The sequence below is a fragment of the Phasianus colchicus genome, chromosome 1 (assembly GCF_987193195.1).
Source record: "Phasianus colchicus chromosome 1, bPhaCol1.hap1.1, whole genome shotgun sequence".
Taxonomy (NCBI): Eukaryota; Metazoa; Chordata; class Aves; order Galliformes; family Phasianidae; genus Phasianus; species Phasianus colchicus.
The window spans coordinates 145,667,000-145,682,632 of NC_143436.1; the positions used below are offsets into that span (position 1 = coordinate 145,667,000).

A 15,633-nucleotide genomic window follows, 5' to 3' on the forward strand; every position below is an offset into this window, starting at 1 on the left:
AAAGATGCTTTTCACTGCATCCACAAAAAACACATCAGGAAACTCAGAGCACATGCTGCTGATCACAAGCTCAATTGCAGGATACCCGTGATAGACTTTCCATGCCAGTGATTATTTCTGTGACACCAATATGACTGTGACAGACTTTCAGACTTACCTAACTTCAGTGCATTACTACCACTGCAAAACCTGGCTGTACTCCAGTGCCGAATCATTTTCTGACTACACGGTAATAACATAAATACACAGCAGTAACATAAGTATGGCATAAATCACTGAACAGAAACTTTAACGACTCAGCTTGAAGCCTTAAAACAGTAAGACACACAGAATGCAAAGTGCAAGCTTTATCATTGCCCGGGAATGATCCATCTTCCTTTCATGAGCTTGCACAAACATTCTGGAAGGGATGTAGTATGATACCAGAACCTGCAAATGGGCAAGAGCAGCACCACCCACACCCTCTGTTCTTTGCAATGCAGCTGGTGTCCTTTTCCTCCTGACCCACTCCCTCTGTTACCATGGAAAAGATCCCCCTCCCTTTCAGTATATATAGGACAAGGACTTCCTTCCTCTAGTTGCTCTGTTTTAGGTCTGTGCTGTCGTTTCTCAGAAGATCTTCCTCTTATGAGTTTTTTCTTCTCTCAGCTGGGGCTCTTCCTGCCTTTATGTACTCCTGCAGCACTAAAAGCTCTCTGCTTGATCAGATCATCATCAGCAGCTTAACCTGCTCCCAGACACACACGCACACACAAAATCATTTATTTCGTTTTCCTGCCCTTTCCTTTGTTCTCTTCCATTATCTCCTTGGGAGACCCAGTCAGCCCAGACACCACAGGAGGCAGTGCAAGAGCACACTTGAAAAAGCAGCTGGGGAGTCATGAGATGTGACCTGTTAGCTTGTAAAGTGTTCCAGTCCCTTATGGCACAGCGCATCGTCCCTAAGAAGATCAGCACCAGCTATGAGTCACCACTCATCTTCAGTACAAAGTTTCCACTACTAGCAATTAGGAGTTTAAGACACTATTACATATCCATATTTCTTCTTTATATGCTGCACTGAGCATCTACTTAAAAGGTTTTATCTTGAAGGATTTCACATGAGCCTTGCGTTAGCCAAACAGTGTAGTGCAGCAAAAAGGAGAATTGGTTTCTAGTTTAAACCTGGAGAGGGATCTCACACCTCCTACTGACAAGCTGAATTCTTCTGTGGTCTTGGAAAATCACATGTCATGTACTTCCCCATCTCTAGTTTCCCCTAGCTCAGAATTATTTTGAGTTTTAATTCACTAATTTTGAATTTCTGGAAGCCTACTGAACTCTATAGTTCAGCAAGAACATGGAACTGATGCTGCTTTGCCTGTGTGTGTTCTTTTCAAAGACCTGGGGGGGGGAGAAAGCAATGCTTCCAAGGGTCATTCATGTAAAACTAGTGGATTGAAAAATGCCAGCAGGATCAAGTCACGTATTTGTAGCACCAGAATTCATAGAGAATGCATATTAAATATAAAATCTACAATAAATGCATTAATTTATCAGTATGCTAATGCATCCGAAGGCTGAAATAAATGTACCTTTCCAGCTGTGCTCTCAGCTTCACCACAAAGCTACCTACTGCACCCTGTCCTGCGTGCTGACACATAACACTACAAAGACATCTGCCTTTTTATCTTAAACTTAACAATATATTTTAAATTAATGTGCACCAAATGCATTACCTGCAGTAAGAAATCCAGATTCCCTAACAAAGTAACTGCGTCATTTAGAAGGTCTATTATGGATAACTGGATGAACTACAGATATGGTTTGATGAATTCAGAACAGTTCCAGGCAAAGCTTGCTAGCTCTCTCCCAGAAATAACAATCAGAGAAGACTAAAGCACAATTAGTGAAGGCCAAAAGTCCTAATGCTATGTGAACGCTGATGTTTAGGATTAATTACAACATACTTTGGATGCTCTATTTCTCAACTGTGTATTACTTCCTAGACTGCACCCAAACCATGCACGTTGTGCTTCTTGATCTGTAAATGCAAGGAAGTTGTTTCTTCTTGTGGGCTTGCCTCTAATCACATGGACATGTACAAAGTCAGATTTGAAAGAGCAGAGATTGAAGGAGTTGCAACAGGAACAGCTACTGTGGACCATTCCCTAAATACAAGAACACAGCAGGAACTGCTGCTAATGTGTCAGATCCACAGAAAGCAGAGATCAAGGCTAAGGATTTCCAGTGTGTGCAGTGATTTTTGGACAATGTTACTATCATAGCAGAAATTCACTAAGATCTGATTTTTAATTTGATTCAGAGCAACCAGCAAAAAATGTCTTAAATTAACCGACCCTCTCAAATTCCAGTTAAAAATGTGCAGAGATTTCCAGATCAATATTCTGCCTTGTCTCCCAGACATTATTCTGCAGACCTTCTGTTCACCATTTTATGACACACTCTGTATTAGAGGGGTTTTTGACCAGGCTGAGACACTCACTCTGAGAAAGGTCAGGGAGATTTCACATGAAGATATCCAATCTGTGAATCTACTTAAGCAATGCTTCTAAACCATCCAAAAGTCTCTACTGAAGAATGAGAAATAAGTATGCCTTTTACAGGAGACTTGAAAAAAGCTAAAGCTATATTACCAGTGATGGTAACCACAGTCAGCCAAAAGTCCAGATCACCAAGCAAATCTACAATGATGAGGCAGGTTTAAGGTTAAGACCAGAAGTCAAATCAGTGGCTGAGGACCTGGACTTGTACTAAAAAGCAGCGAACTCCCAGTTGAGGTGGGTGAGGCCCCAAGACTTCTCACAGATGTTTCTAACCACAGCTCTTTCTCACAAGTCTGCTCCAAGGCTGAAGAGCTGTACCGTGTCAGAGGTGGCCCTCAGTACAGGCAACACAACCCTCTGGAAAGCCTATTGGTGTGCTCAGGATCACAACTGATAAACCAACTGCTTTCCCCAGTCAGTGCTCTGGGCAGAGAGAAACCACTCATCATGTTATCCACACAAAGGTAAGACTTACGTTAGTGCATTCTTTCTTTGTCCAAATCTTTCACGATGAACTTTGTGAAGATTTTCTGCTCCTCTGCTAGAGGAAGGCAATCACTGAGAAAATCAATCTACAAACTATCATTTATACAAACATTTTGTACAAATTGGTGAGTGGGCCCTGATTTCTGCCTGCAACAGTCTTCCACTTGTCATCAGAGAAAACTCATGTCAAAAAGACTGCTTCATTCAGTAGCCAAAGAGAAGGATGACGGACACATTTAAGGAAAGGTCTATAAGCCTTCCCCACTCTATTCCTCCCGCAGTTGTAATTTTTTAACTAAAGAAAACAGCAGTTTCCTTTGATGCTAGCAGTGCAAAGACTGGGTGAATTGATTGATGGCAAGTTTTTTGTTACTATCTGACAGGAGACAAACAAATCAACGAGACCATCTATCGATCTCTGTTACATCACTAATAAAAGTGGATTAGGAAAACATTGATGATGTTGGAACTTCTGTTACAGGAAAACAACAAATCAATCACAAGCTTCAAGCGACCAAACAACGAGATGGAGGAATAGGTTAAAGGAATAGGAGAATGGCATCTATCCATGATAGAAAATACTGTAAGGAAATACTTTATTGTTGAATTATTCTTGGAAACTGTCAGTACTTAAGTTGTTAGGTCACATACTAGATTTTATTTATTTTTTTCCTAAACAGTGTCTGGGACAATACTGTTTACAAGGAAAAGAGTATTCCCTTATCCTATAGAACAAGACATTCATATCAGTCTAGAGCTAGCAAATGCCTCATTGTATAACTTGCTGAAATCCCAATTACACAACTATTTTTTCACATCATCTCCTTACTTGCTTTCAGAGACGACAGCTCTCCCTGCTTCCCATTTACATACTTGCCATAACATATTCTGTAAAACAATTCTTACACAAAGTCTGACAAACAAACATGAATTATAGACCACTAACAAATATTCACTGAAGTAGCTACCACACGTGCTTGTATTACAATTAGATTAATTTCACTAGAATTGAAAATGCCTTATAGAAGTCCTCTTGATAATTTTTATGTGGTTAAGATTTTTTGATAGTGTTATCTCATGTATATGGTTAATGCCAACTTGCCATCTGTTTGCACAAACAGGAAACACCTCCTGATATCTGTCCTGTTCACCTTTTCTTAACACAACAACCACAGTAAAAAAAAAAAAAAAAAGGAAATTGCTTTGCATTTCATCTTTTAAAGTAACATCTTTAGAGCTTGCTTCCCTGCATAGTACTCACTACTTGGTGCAGGTATAAATGCGGTCTTACTTCACTGATATAAAAATTTATTCTAAGAAACAAGAAACACTTGCCTTTCAGACACAATCTTTTTGTTAAAAATATTGACCCTGAAGTATATGTACTGATAATATAAAGAAAAAACGTAGCCATGAATGACACACTGATACCAGCTGCCTCAGTCTCTGAACACTGTAAAAAAGATCAATGGCAATGGTAAAATTTCCAGTGGACTTATTAAAATGTCTGGCCTGTCTCTTTTCGTGAGGTAAAAACTGTTCTGGGGGTTTATTTTGTCTTAAGCTTTTTTCTTTTTTAACCATAATAACATTCTTTTTTGAAAGGAGGTAGAAATGTAATCATACTGGTGCTGTGAGCGTCACTTGTAAGGATGGAAAGAATTTTTCACCATGGAAAGTAGTGCAGCGATTTCTAAACATATTCCAATTTCCTCTGGAAATTTATGCTACAGACAAGTCTCCTTAGCCCAGAGGCTTTGTCTCCAACTCTTATTTGCTGTATCCTGAGCTTTGATGTCTGCATTCTCCCAGAGGAGCTCGTGTGTCACAAAAATTCACAAATCCACATGTGGTCTTTTCTGAAGCCTGATCAGTTATTTCCTTTGAAATCCAGGAGGAACACCTCAGTCTGGCCTCTGAAGCCACTAGAGAAACAATGGAAGGGACTTCAGCACAGGCACAAAGCATTCACAGTAGCAGATGCCAAAGATGCCAAGTGGCAGGCCTATCTGTGCGAGTGGGCACAGCTGCTTCTGCAACTGTGTTCAAGGGAAGAGTTTTGAATGCTTCTTAGTGTACTCATGCATGCCCAAGCATTTGCCTTGTAGTCTGCTTGCCACACATTACAGGAAAGGGTGCTGTTATATGACTCAGGCACACAAACTGGCTGGTAGTAAGTGAAAAGCTATGAAGGTGCTCCCCAAAACTGCAAGTTAGCTCAGGACAGTGGGAGAGTCAGGTGGCTCTGCATTCAACTCATTATAGTACGGTTAAACACCTATTCTGTACCAAACTGCACATTATTGTAACACTCACATTTCAGTACCGCTGTGATGCAATAGTTCAGCTGGAAAGTGATGGATTGCTACACCAAGAAGAAAGAAAGACATTTAATATCAGTCAGATGCTAAAAGATGGCATTTTTGAGAACAGATGTTAACTCGTTCACCCAGCATTAGAAAAATGTTGAGCAGGGCTCTCATAGTTTGTTTGCACTAATAAATGGGTATTTTGATCTTGCCTAGTCAGGAGAGGCAAGGCTTCAACCACCTTTTCAAAGCACCTCCGTTTGTGGACTTTCTGATTTTACTCTCACATGCTTGCATCAGCTGCTCTTCATCCAGATGGGCTCTGCAACATCACAGACGTGGTCACAACTACATCAGCTATCAGTCATAGTCACAACCTGAATTTTAAGTAATTGAATGATTTGGAGCTGTTCTTATGTTGGTTCTTTAATATTTGCTAAGTGAGATAACCAGAGTGTGGCAGTCTGCTGTGCCAAATGCTGAAGGCAGGTCCAGCAGCATGAACATCCTCTCTGGATTTAAGGAAACCATCTGTTATTCCATCTTAGACAAAGGCAGTTCTGACACTTCTTATTTGGCTCTTTGGATGCAAACTGGTGACAAGTGACTTATTAAAGCTTGATGGATGATTAGACAGATAATACCTCACTCACTTCCTGTGCACAAACATTTTCAAACATAAGTGAGAAATTAAGAGTTTCAAAACTGTTTTGATTTGAGAAGCTTAGCTAGCAAACACTGGGTACAAAGAAACCTCAAAACCAGATTCTCCAATACACTAGCATAAACACATACTTGGGTACATAAACGGCCAGTCTACCAACACATAGGAGGAAAAAAGAAAGATTAGTATCCCATTCAAGGGAGCAAAGATTCAGCTGCAAATGGGAAGAGCTTCCATTTGTTGACATCCTAAAGTTAACATTCAAGGTGACATACTGGTAATACTGCTTGGCAAAACCTTCCCATCTATTGTGCTTCAACAGGCTTTAGAAACAACCAGTGACACAGATCTGTAGTTGTTATGTGCTATTATCAAAGTTCCAATCAGAAAAACTGAATACCAAGATGGACCACACACTATCTAAATTACACATTTCTGGTCTCCTGTGAGCTATGAAAGAAAAAACTCAGAGGCAGAAGTGACTTCCAAACAAGACACTCTGAGTGCAGATGAAGGGTAACAGAAAAAACTACTGACTTCTCAGCCCTGAAACTGGATGCCTAATTTGTCTCATGCTTGAATCTGCAGATGGAAGAACACAAACAGCTACAAAGAAACTTGCCTTCTGTGGACAGTGGTGGATGAGACAACAGAGAATTAAATGCTCTCAAAATGCTTGGGGAGATTTTTATGCTGTGAGCTTTTTTAGTGAGGATTGCCTCAAATTAAATTGTCAGAGTAGGAGAGTATAGAACAACCACACAGGAGAACAAACATAATCTCTATCTCAAAAATTATTTGCTTCGTTTTGCTCTAGGAAGCAGTCCAACCATTGCTTCTGTAGGGAAATTGATTACAAACACTAACTCAAATTTAATCATTGTCTAAAGGCTACAGCTCAGAAGCCCAGTCAGACAGAAAGGGAACTGAATAACTGAGTCCAAGAAAAAAACGATAGTTCAATGTGAGGGCAGGAGTGCTACTGAGGAGTAAGAGTCAGACGCAGTAAGCCTTGTGACTCTGACCACTGGCTGTTAATGAGGTACATTAAGCTTACTCTAGTAGTACTACTAGTGTCTGTCAACTCATGGAACTGTTGATTTCCATGAAAAAGAGAGAAAATATAAAGTAGATACATAGAGGAAATAGTCATAAACTCATTACCTGGATCAGCACCCTGGAAATTCAACATTTTTAATGACGTCAAATCCATGAAAAAGTTATTTGGAAAAAAAAGAACAAAACAACACTGAAATATCTAAATAGTAGGGTTTATCAACTGCTGCAATGATGTTAACAAAATGGAGCAGTAAAAAAGAGTTAATCTATACCAATATCAGCAGAATACACAGCTGTATAGCTGACTATCTCTAAGCATAAAGCTCACCTTTTGAAATAAAAACAAGCATTATTCTCAATACAGAGAAAATATTAAAACATTACAGAGGAAAAAAAACCAATGAGATTTGAAAACACCAGAAGAATGTCAAAAAGCAAAGGATGAGTTAATAGCTCGCTGAGGTCTGAAAAAATATTGTTTTCTTTGCAAAAATGGGGGGAAAAAAAGGCTGATGGTATGTCCACGCCAGACAAGGGAAGATGGATTCTCAGTTTAGCCACGGTGATTACTGCTGCAGCATTCATGGGCTAGAATAAACCCCTAGATCACTTATTAACAGAATTCGTAAAAATATGACGTCAACGCTGTAGAAACGTGCCTCAGAGATCAGAGCTCAAGTAACTCTTTTGTTCTGTGAGTACCCCACCTATAGTTGTGTTTAAAATTTATGGCAACGTTGTAAATGGCACTTTCTATTCAATTATACCACAAAATCCCAGAGTACCTATAGGTAACGCACATTAATTCACAGAATCACAGAATCACAGAATCTCTAAGGTTGGAAAAGACCTATAAGATCATCCAGTCCAACCATCCACCTATCACCAATGGTTCTTGCTAAACCATATCCCTCAACACAACATCCAAACGTTCCTTGAACACCTCCAGGGAAGGGGATTCCACCACCTCCCTGGGCAGCCCATTCCAGTGCCTGACCACCCTTTCAGAGAAGTAGCATTTCCTAACATCCAGCCTGAATCTTCCCTGGCACAGCTTGAAACCATTCCCTCTAGTCCTATCACCGGTTATACGGGAGAAGAGGCCGACCCCCAGCTCGCTACAACCTCCCTTCAGGTAGTTATAGAGAGCAATAAGGTCTCCCCTGAGCCTCCTCTTCTCCAGACTGAACAATCCCAGCTCCCTCAGCCGCTCCTCATAAGGCCTGTGCTCCAGACCCCTCACCAGCTTTGTTGCCCTTCTTTGGACACGCTCCAGGGCCTCAATGTCTTTCTTGCAGTGAGGGGCCCAGAACTGAACACAGCACTCAAGGTGCGGCCTCACCAGAGCTGAGTACAGGGGGACAATTACTTCCCTACTCCTGCTGGTCACACTACTTCTGATACAAGCCAGGATGCCATTGGCCTTCTTGGCCGCCCAGGCACACTGCTGGCTCATGTTTAGCCGAGCGTCAACCAACACCCCCATTGGAATGGAAGCCTAATTAGAGGAAAGGATTTTGCGTCACACTGGGCTGAAAAACCTCCCTCATTTATTAAGGTAAAGTTGTCTGGTACATTCTTCTCTAACAATGATAGATACATCTGTGGGTCAGTACGAACAAGCTCCTTCCATCTAACGTTCCGTGAGAACTTCCAGGGAGCTGGCAATGTGTAAAGATTGCAAGACATCTCCAGGGCCCAAGAGGCCTCTTGAAGCATTTGTTGTTGGTATTCAAGCTTCTCAAGCTACTTCAGAAGACTTTGCTAAAGTAGCACCTCTCTGCGTCAGTGTGAAAATGAAGTATGTTCAGATGTGGTTCTTCCTTCAGATGGCAGAAATAGACTGTCGGTATGTTCACTGAGGGATTTGTTTCTAGCACCATGAGCAAAGACAACATTCCTAAGGAGGAATTCTTAGGAAAGTCACTGTTCCATTAAATTTTGTTTTCCGAGGTCAGAAGTTTACTACTTAAATATAACTGAAAGGTAAATCGGTAATCTAGCCTCAGTCCTTTGCTTGCAAAATAAGTAAGTTGCAAATTTCTCAGGATATGAGACGCCCCGTAACAATAAAGACACTCAATGCATCTCCCCACAGAGCATCTCTCCAGTGTCCCAGGAGGAAGACATCCAGTGAATGAACAATTAGGGGAAGCAGCATTGTTACAGAAGAAGTCTGGTCTCTGCAAGCAGGGGAATCAGAGATATGAATCAAAGGGGGTCCTGCCTCAATAAAAAGTAGCAGGAGCTGGAACAGAAAAACAAAGACAGGAGGGAGAACACCCACCCCAGAAAAAAAGCTTAAAAGTAGAGGAAACATAGAAAATATTTTCATGTATTGCTGTAGGCTTATCACAGACCTTTGAGCACCTCAGTGAAACTCTGTTCTGAACTAAAAAGTTAAGAGAAACCAAGAGGCAGGCAACAATGTCTTCAACATGCTCAATGTGAATGAAGACTACTGAGAGCATTTTTTTTAAGATGAATGGACCAGGGTTCATTCTCCAACCCCACATACAGAATGGGCACAGGAATGAGCACTAAAAGGAGAAGTGGTATCTAATAGTCAACAGAAGGTGCTGACCACCTTTTCTGCAATCTTCCACAACCTTCCTATAACCCAGTTGACATCAGTGCTGCCAGCAACATCTCGCACGCACTCCTCCCTCATCTATTTACAGTTTGGTTATCTGCAGCCTCCCTCCAAGCTTGTCAATGGGAAGTGAAAGTCAGGCTGGCTCCCTGCTAGTACCCCAGTGCACACATGCAGCAATTTCTTCCCCTTTCCCACTAGGGCTTTCATTTGGGTTACAGAAAGATAAACTTCAGAAAAGTGCTGGGAAATGAAACAGATCCAGAAATGCAAAAGTCAGGAGAGAAAGACCAAAAAGTCCCATTGATACTACAGTATCAAAAGGATAAAATAGTGCCTGAAGATATAAACTACCTTCTGTTTGGAGAGAGAGAGAAAGGGAAGATGCCTTCAGGATGCATTGCAAATGCCAACTGACGGGTAAGATGTGACGGGAAAGAATTTTCTCCAGAGCAAAGAAGGATGTAGAGGAGGAAACACAAAGTATGGGAAATAACTGAAATGAAGGGGAAGAGATGAAAATCTGGGAGGAAAACGACATAGTGGGGAATGAAAACATGAAACAAAGGAAAGAAAGAGAGATTTATGGAAAAAAGGGAAAACAAGAGGATACATTACTAAAATGAGAAAAGCGGACTGACAAAAGAGAGAGGAGGAAAAGAATTAAGAAACTAGAGTTTAAAAAGGAAAAAATAGCAAGCTGATATTTTGGAGGGTGGTGGCACACATTTCACTGCCTCAAAAGGTGGATGGAGGTGATGTTCAGTAATTCTGAACTGACACGTTCAGAATTTGTCAGGATTATCAGCAGAAGAGAAAAAAGCACAAAAAGTTTTCAACATGCACACCACCATCTGGTTAAGGACTGTACCCATAGCAACTAGAAAGCAAGACAAAAATCAGACACCATGTAACCACACTCCCCTGTGAAACTAGCAACGTAAGGTAATTTTTCAGTTTCTAACAACACGTGCATACACAGTAGCACTGCACATCTCAGGGCTAAATCAAAACCAAGTACATCAAGTAACAAAGTTGGTGGCTTATACTCAGGCTGTGTCCCTCACTCAACCTGCTCCTGGAAGCTGTGTCTGGCAGCCCAGCAGTCACACACACACCTCTCTGCTTCAGCATCCTGCGGGCAACATTTCTGCGAGAGAAAGACTGGGCAAAGCAAAGCTCTAAGAACTGCCAGCAAGGAAATTCTGTGTTCTCTTTGGTTTTGGTTTTTTTTCTTCCCATAGAAAACATCCAAAATTAATTCTGTTTCAGATAAAAGAACTCAGTAAATGCAAAAAGAAAAACAAACAAACAAACAAAAAACCCCTCTATATTTTAGTATCTTATAGTATAAAGAACTTAAGAAAGTTTTTTTCCCCTATTTTTTCCGTTGTTTTTAAGCTTTTCCTATTTTTGTACCGTCAGACTCACATTTGTCAGAATTTCTTGTAAAACCTGAAGAATGAGCTTAGTACAGAAAGGGTCCTTTTATGAAAGGGGCTTCTTTACAGCCAGAGGACAGTCTGCCACATTCTGCAGGACAGTGGAGCACTGTTAAAACCATACATTGTGTTCTTGTGTTTTCCATATGCTAACAATACGTAGGGAAAGTGCACTGCCTCTTCCCAAACAGAATTGAAGAGTAAAGGAAAAGGAGGAACAAACAGAATGCCTTCCCAAGGGATAACAAGAAAATAGCTGCACAGTGACGTGCAGAGGAAAGTTAAAGTTTCCTTTCCTTGGCAAACAACAAGGAATGCAGGGGAGAAAACATTAATTTATCTCACCTATGGACAGCATATTGGGATACCAAAAATCTGCATGATATTCTCTTGCAATATAACTCAAACTTGTATTTGATAACTTGATTGATATACTTCACAGCTTTTATTACTGTTAGTTTCACAAAAAACCTCCCAATGACACTGACTGGTGTTCTTTACCAGCTTCAGTCCCATAGGTAGCATTACCATCTAAATTCCATATGCAATGCGATGCATTCAACTCCACTGTCTTCAAATTATGCCTTTGTAAGCTTCTAAAAGCAAAAGAATTGCACAATTACAACAATCTGGAAAACTGTTTTCGAGTTTTGAATATGGAGACTGAAATTATCCTGTTTGTCTTTTTGTACCACTGCATCTCAGCTTTTGTGAAGGGCACTATTCATGATTTTGTTGATATCCAGTAAATTCTGTGAGTCATAAACAAAACCTGGTAAATGCTTCCCTAACACATCTTTTCTGAAGAACTTTTCTGAAATGTTCACCCATTGGATCCTTTGCCTTCTGCACACCAGTTTCACAATTCAGCACTATCAGATCACAAAATGTCGCACTAAAGTTAAAGACCAGTCATGTAGGCGATTTGAAAGAGTTTCAGCAACTTTTAAGGTAAACCATGTCACTGCTGCTCAAATAACACTCATTTATTTTACTTGAACTCCTCCATATTTTATAAAAAACCTCTATTTGAAGTCAATAGTGAAAAGACATTTTGCCAATTTCACTGTTCGTAATCCCAGGAAAGGAGAAGGATAAGAAGAAAATGTTATCAGCTCTTATCAATTATAATTCTGAACTTATTTAATGCTTCTTGCTGTTCAAAATATATTATAAAGATTGTCTTTCATAACTGGCAATTTCTTTCTCTTCTCATTTGATGAAACTTAGCTGAATCTTCACAACAGCTTGTGGGCCAAAACACAACCTTCAAAGCGCCTTCTATCAGAACACTGATATTTAATTATTTCTAGTTCATTTCTTACATTAAAACTGGTAAATGTCCTAACTGGGACAGAGATTAGAATCTTTCCATCTGAGGAACAATTTATTCAGATCAAAATGTTAAGAAATGGAAGAAGATCAAATTCCAGGGAAATAAAGATATATACTCCAGTTGTTGGCCAAAGCCAGAGCTTTATGCTATCCCACATCTAATTCTGTCAAGACATTAATGGTAACATAGGTATACGTACAAGCTACCATAAACGTAGTAAGAATTCATGTATCAGTACAGAGCTGCATTTCAGTAAGAGAAAACTCAATAAAGGTCACAATTGACTGTAACAAACTAATGAACAATGTACACTAACATAAAGAAATCCAAGGCCCAATCTGTCTGATAAGTTTGATAGAGCAGCAACATATATTTTTAAGGCATAAGAAGAAGTTAATTGCGACACTGTCTGCCCTGTTTTACTGCCCTACAACAGAAAAGATGTGAACACCTTTCACTGCCTTGACTAAAACAGAGAAAATAAAGGGCTCTGCTATTCCATTCGGTAAGGAAATAAGATGAACACTAAATGCAGCAAAGAGAAAGTTCCTGTGGTTGACCTCTGTAAGAGAGTTAGATGATTGAATTTCAGAACTTTCTCAAAGATGTAAGCCTTATTCAAAGTACATTTGCAAATAAAGTTATCATGTAGGCAATTTTCTCTGAAAAGGATGCAAACAATACAAATACTCAGAACAGCCAGAGAGCTTGCTAACGTTCACCAATGGCTCTTACTAAAGACCATGGAGAGGCAGACGCTTTACCTTTCAGGCTGACTTTTGGTGAAAGAAATGCCAGATGTATTGATATCCTTACAGGACTGTCTGATGCTCTGCTTCTATCTTGCGAAAGTTTTAACATGTAAAGTTATACAAACACCTAAATGGCTAATAGCCAGTGTATGAAAGACCAATGGAGAAGAATACATCAAGCAGGAACCATAAAATATACAAACTGAAAACATATGTTTCCCATAAGCATAATCTTTAGGGAGCATGCATCAGTACCTGCTGCTGCCTTTGTCTCCTCATTTGGGCAACCTGAGACATCATGATTTGTCGATCCAGCAGCTCCATTCTCTGCTGCCTCTGGATGTCGACTGTTGCTCCCATTCCCACTCGGATTTCATTCGTTGGTTCCGCAGACGAGAAGATTGGTTCAAGAGTCCAGGAAAATATCTTTGCTACCCAGCTGGGTACACAAAGAATTCGATGAACTTTTAATATACTGCTATTGTAGCAAATCCCAGAAATCTAAAAGCAAAAATGAAACGTTAAAAAAACAAAGCCTTTAAATACAGCAAATTTACTTTGTACTTAGCTGCAGGTGGCCTTTCTATTTTAAACGTACATTTTAATGTTTTTACCCAGAGTCTTAGGTCAAGAACCAAGAATAGGGGATTTCTTTACCTCCAACTTCCTCACAAACAGACTGTTACATTTCAAAATCTGTGTACTGCACTGCCTGTGACTCAGAAAGTTGCTCTTTTTTTTTTTCCCCAGAATTTCAATCCAAATCAAATAACTGTTTCTCAATCAGGTTGTGAAAGGTTTATTCTACCTGAAACCAGATTTAGTTTATTCAAATAAAATTTTGATTTCTAGTAAAGGAACTGGTCAGAATATGCTGCACGCTGACCTGAGAAGACTAAGGCTGCCCTTGAGAATGCTGAAGCATTGTAAACATGCCTTAACAAAAAACAACTCTCTCATAGTTTCTGTCACCACTTCCAAGTCTGCCTTTCACAGAATCACAGAATGGCCAGAGTTGGAAGGGACCTCAAGGATCATGAATCTCCAACCCCCCTGCCACATGCAGGGCCACCAACCTCCATTTAATACTAGACCAGGCTGCCCAGGGCCCCATCCAATCTGGCCTTGAACACCTCCAGAGATGGGGCATTTTCCACTCTCATAGTAAAGAACTTCCCTCTGAAATCCAACCTAAATCTTCCCTCCCTCAACTTAAAACCATTTCCCCTTGTCCTGCTGTTATCTACCCTTTCAAAGAGTTGTTTCCCCTCCTGTTTGTAGGCTCCCTTTAGGCACTGAAAGGCTGCAATGAGGTCACCCCGCAGCCTTCTCTTCTCCAGGCTGAACAAGCCCAGCTCCCTCAGCCTGTCTTCATAGGGGAGGTGCTCCAGCCTTCTGATCATCCCTGTGGCCCTCCTCTGGACCCTCTCCAACAGCTCCCTGTCTTTCTTGTATCGGGGGCTCTAGACCTGGACACAGTACTCCAGATGGAGCCTCACAAGGGCATAGTAAAGAGGAACAATCACCTCCCTGTCCCTGCTGGCCACCCCTCTTCTGATGGAGCCCAGAATACCATTTGCAACTTTACTTTTGAGTAAAGACAAAAGTAAAATAGCTGATTTAAAGTTACCAAAGAGTATGCACAGACTTTTTCCAATCTGCCTTCTATGGAAAAAAATAAAATAAAAAGAACAGTTCATTAAAAACTGACATTGAAGAAAATCAGCCTTCGTGGTGCCCTTCTCCTACCTATTAAAAACAAAACAAAACAAAACAACATTCCTGTTTTCATGCTCATGCTTGCCTTGGAACTTGATTTCATTGCAGATTCAGGAGCAACAGAAATCTCTGTGTCGCAGGATGATCTACTGTCACCACTCAAGCACCATTTTTAATTCCATTGAAAAACTCTGAACGCCAAAGTGGTACGCAGAAAGGTCAAGTTCTTCCTCAAGTTCTGCCATTCTGCTTTATGCTACATTTCTGTATTTATAACTATTTAACATCTGCTATTCCTCCAAAATTATGCTAGACAGCAGAGTGAAATGAGCAGGAAGAGATGTGAACCATCCAAAATACATAAATGATATATATCAAATTAGTGCAATTACATTAAAAACAATGTAGAAACTTCACGTCTGGGCAATTTATCGATTTAAGGATTCTTATTTTATCTCACTGACATTTGTATAAACATACAGAAAGCATTTCATTGCTGCAAATAGAAAGGGAGACAGTTTAGAAAAAAATAATATTTTTTGGAAGAGGAAACTTTTTCAGATTACTTACAAGGTTGTTATTAATAATCTAGTGAGAAAATGAAACTTTTAGAATAATAATTTCAGTTCTGCTGTGGGAAATACTGATTTTCTTTTTATTCTATCATATTTTATGACTTCTCATGGGGTTGGATGTAACACCAAACACATTTTTCTAAAATGAGAAA

General features: G+C 40.1%; 1 protein-coding gene across 2 annotated transcripts in view; it reads right to left on the bottom strand.

The window, feature by feature from the left end:
* The window catches only part of UBAC2 (UBA domain containing 2), a 98,953-nt gene that overhangs the window by 7,126 nt on the left and 76,194 nt on the right, over positions 1–15,633 (bottom strand). For both annotated transcript variants that reach the window (XM_031613726.2, XM_090129346.1), the window contains exon 7: positions 13,443–13,688. In XM_031613726.2, coding sequence (XP_031469586.1) covers positions 13,443–13,688 — 246 coding nt within the window. The remainder of the gene's footprint in view (positions 1–13,442; positions 13,689–15,633) is intronic.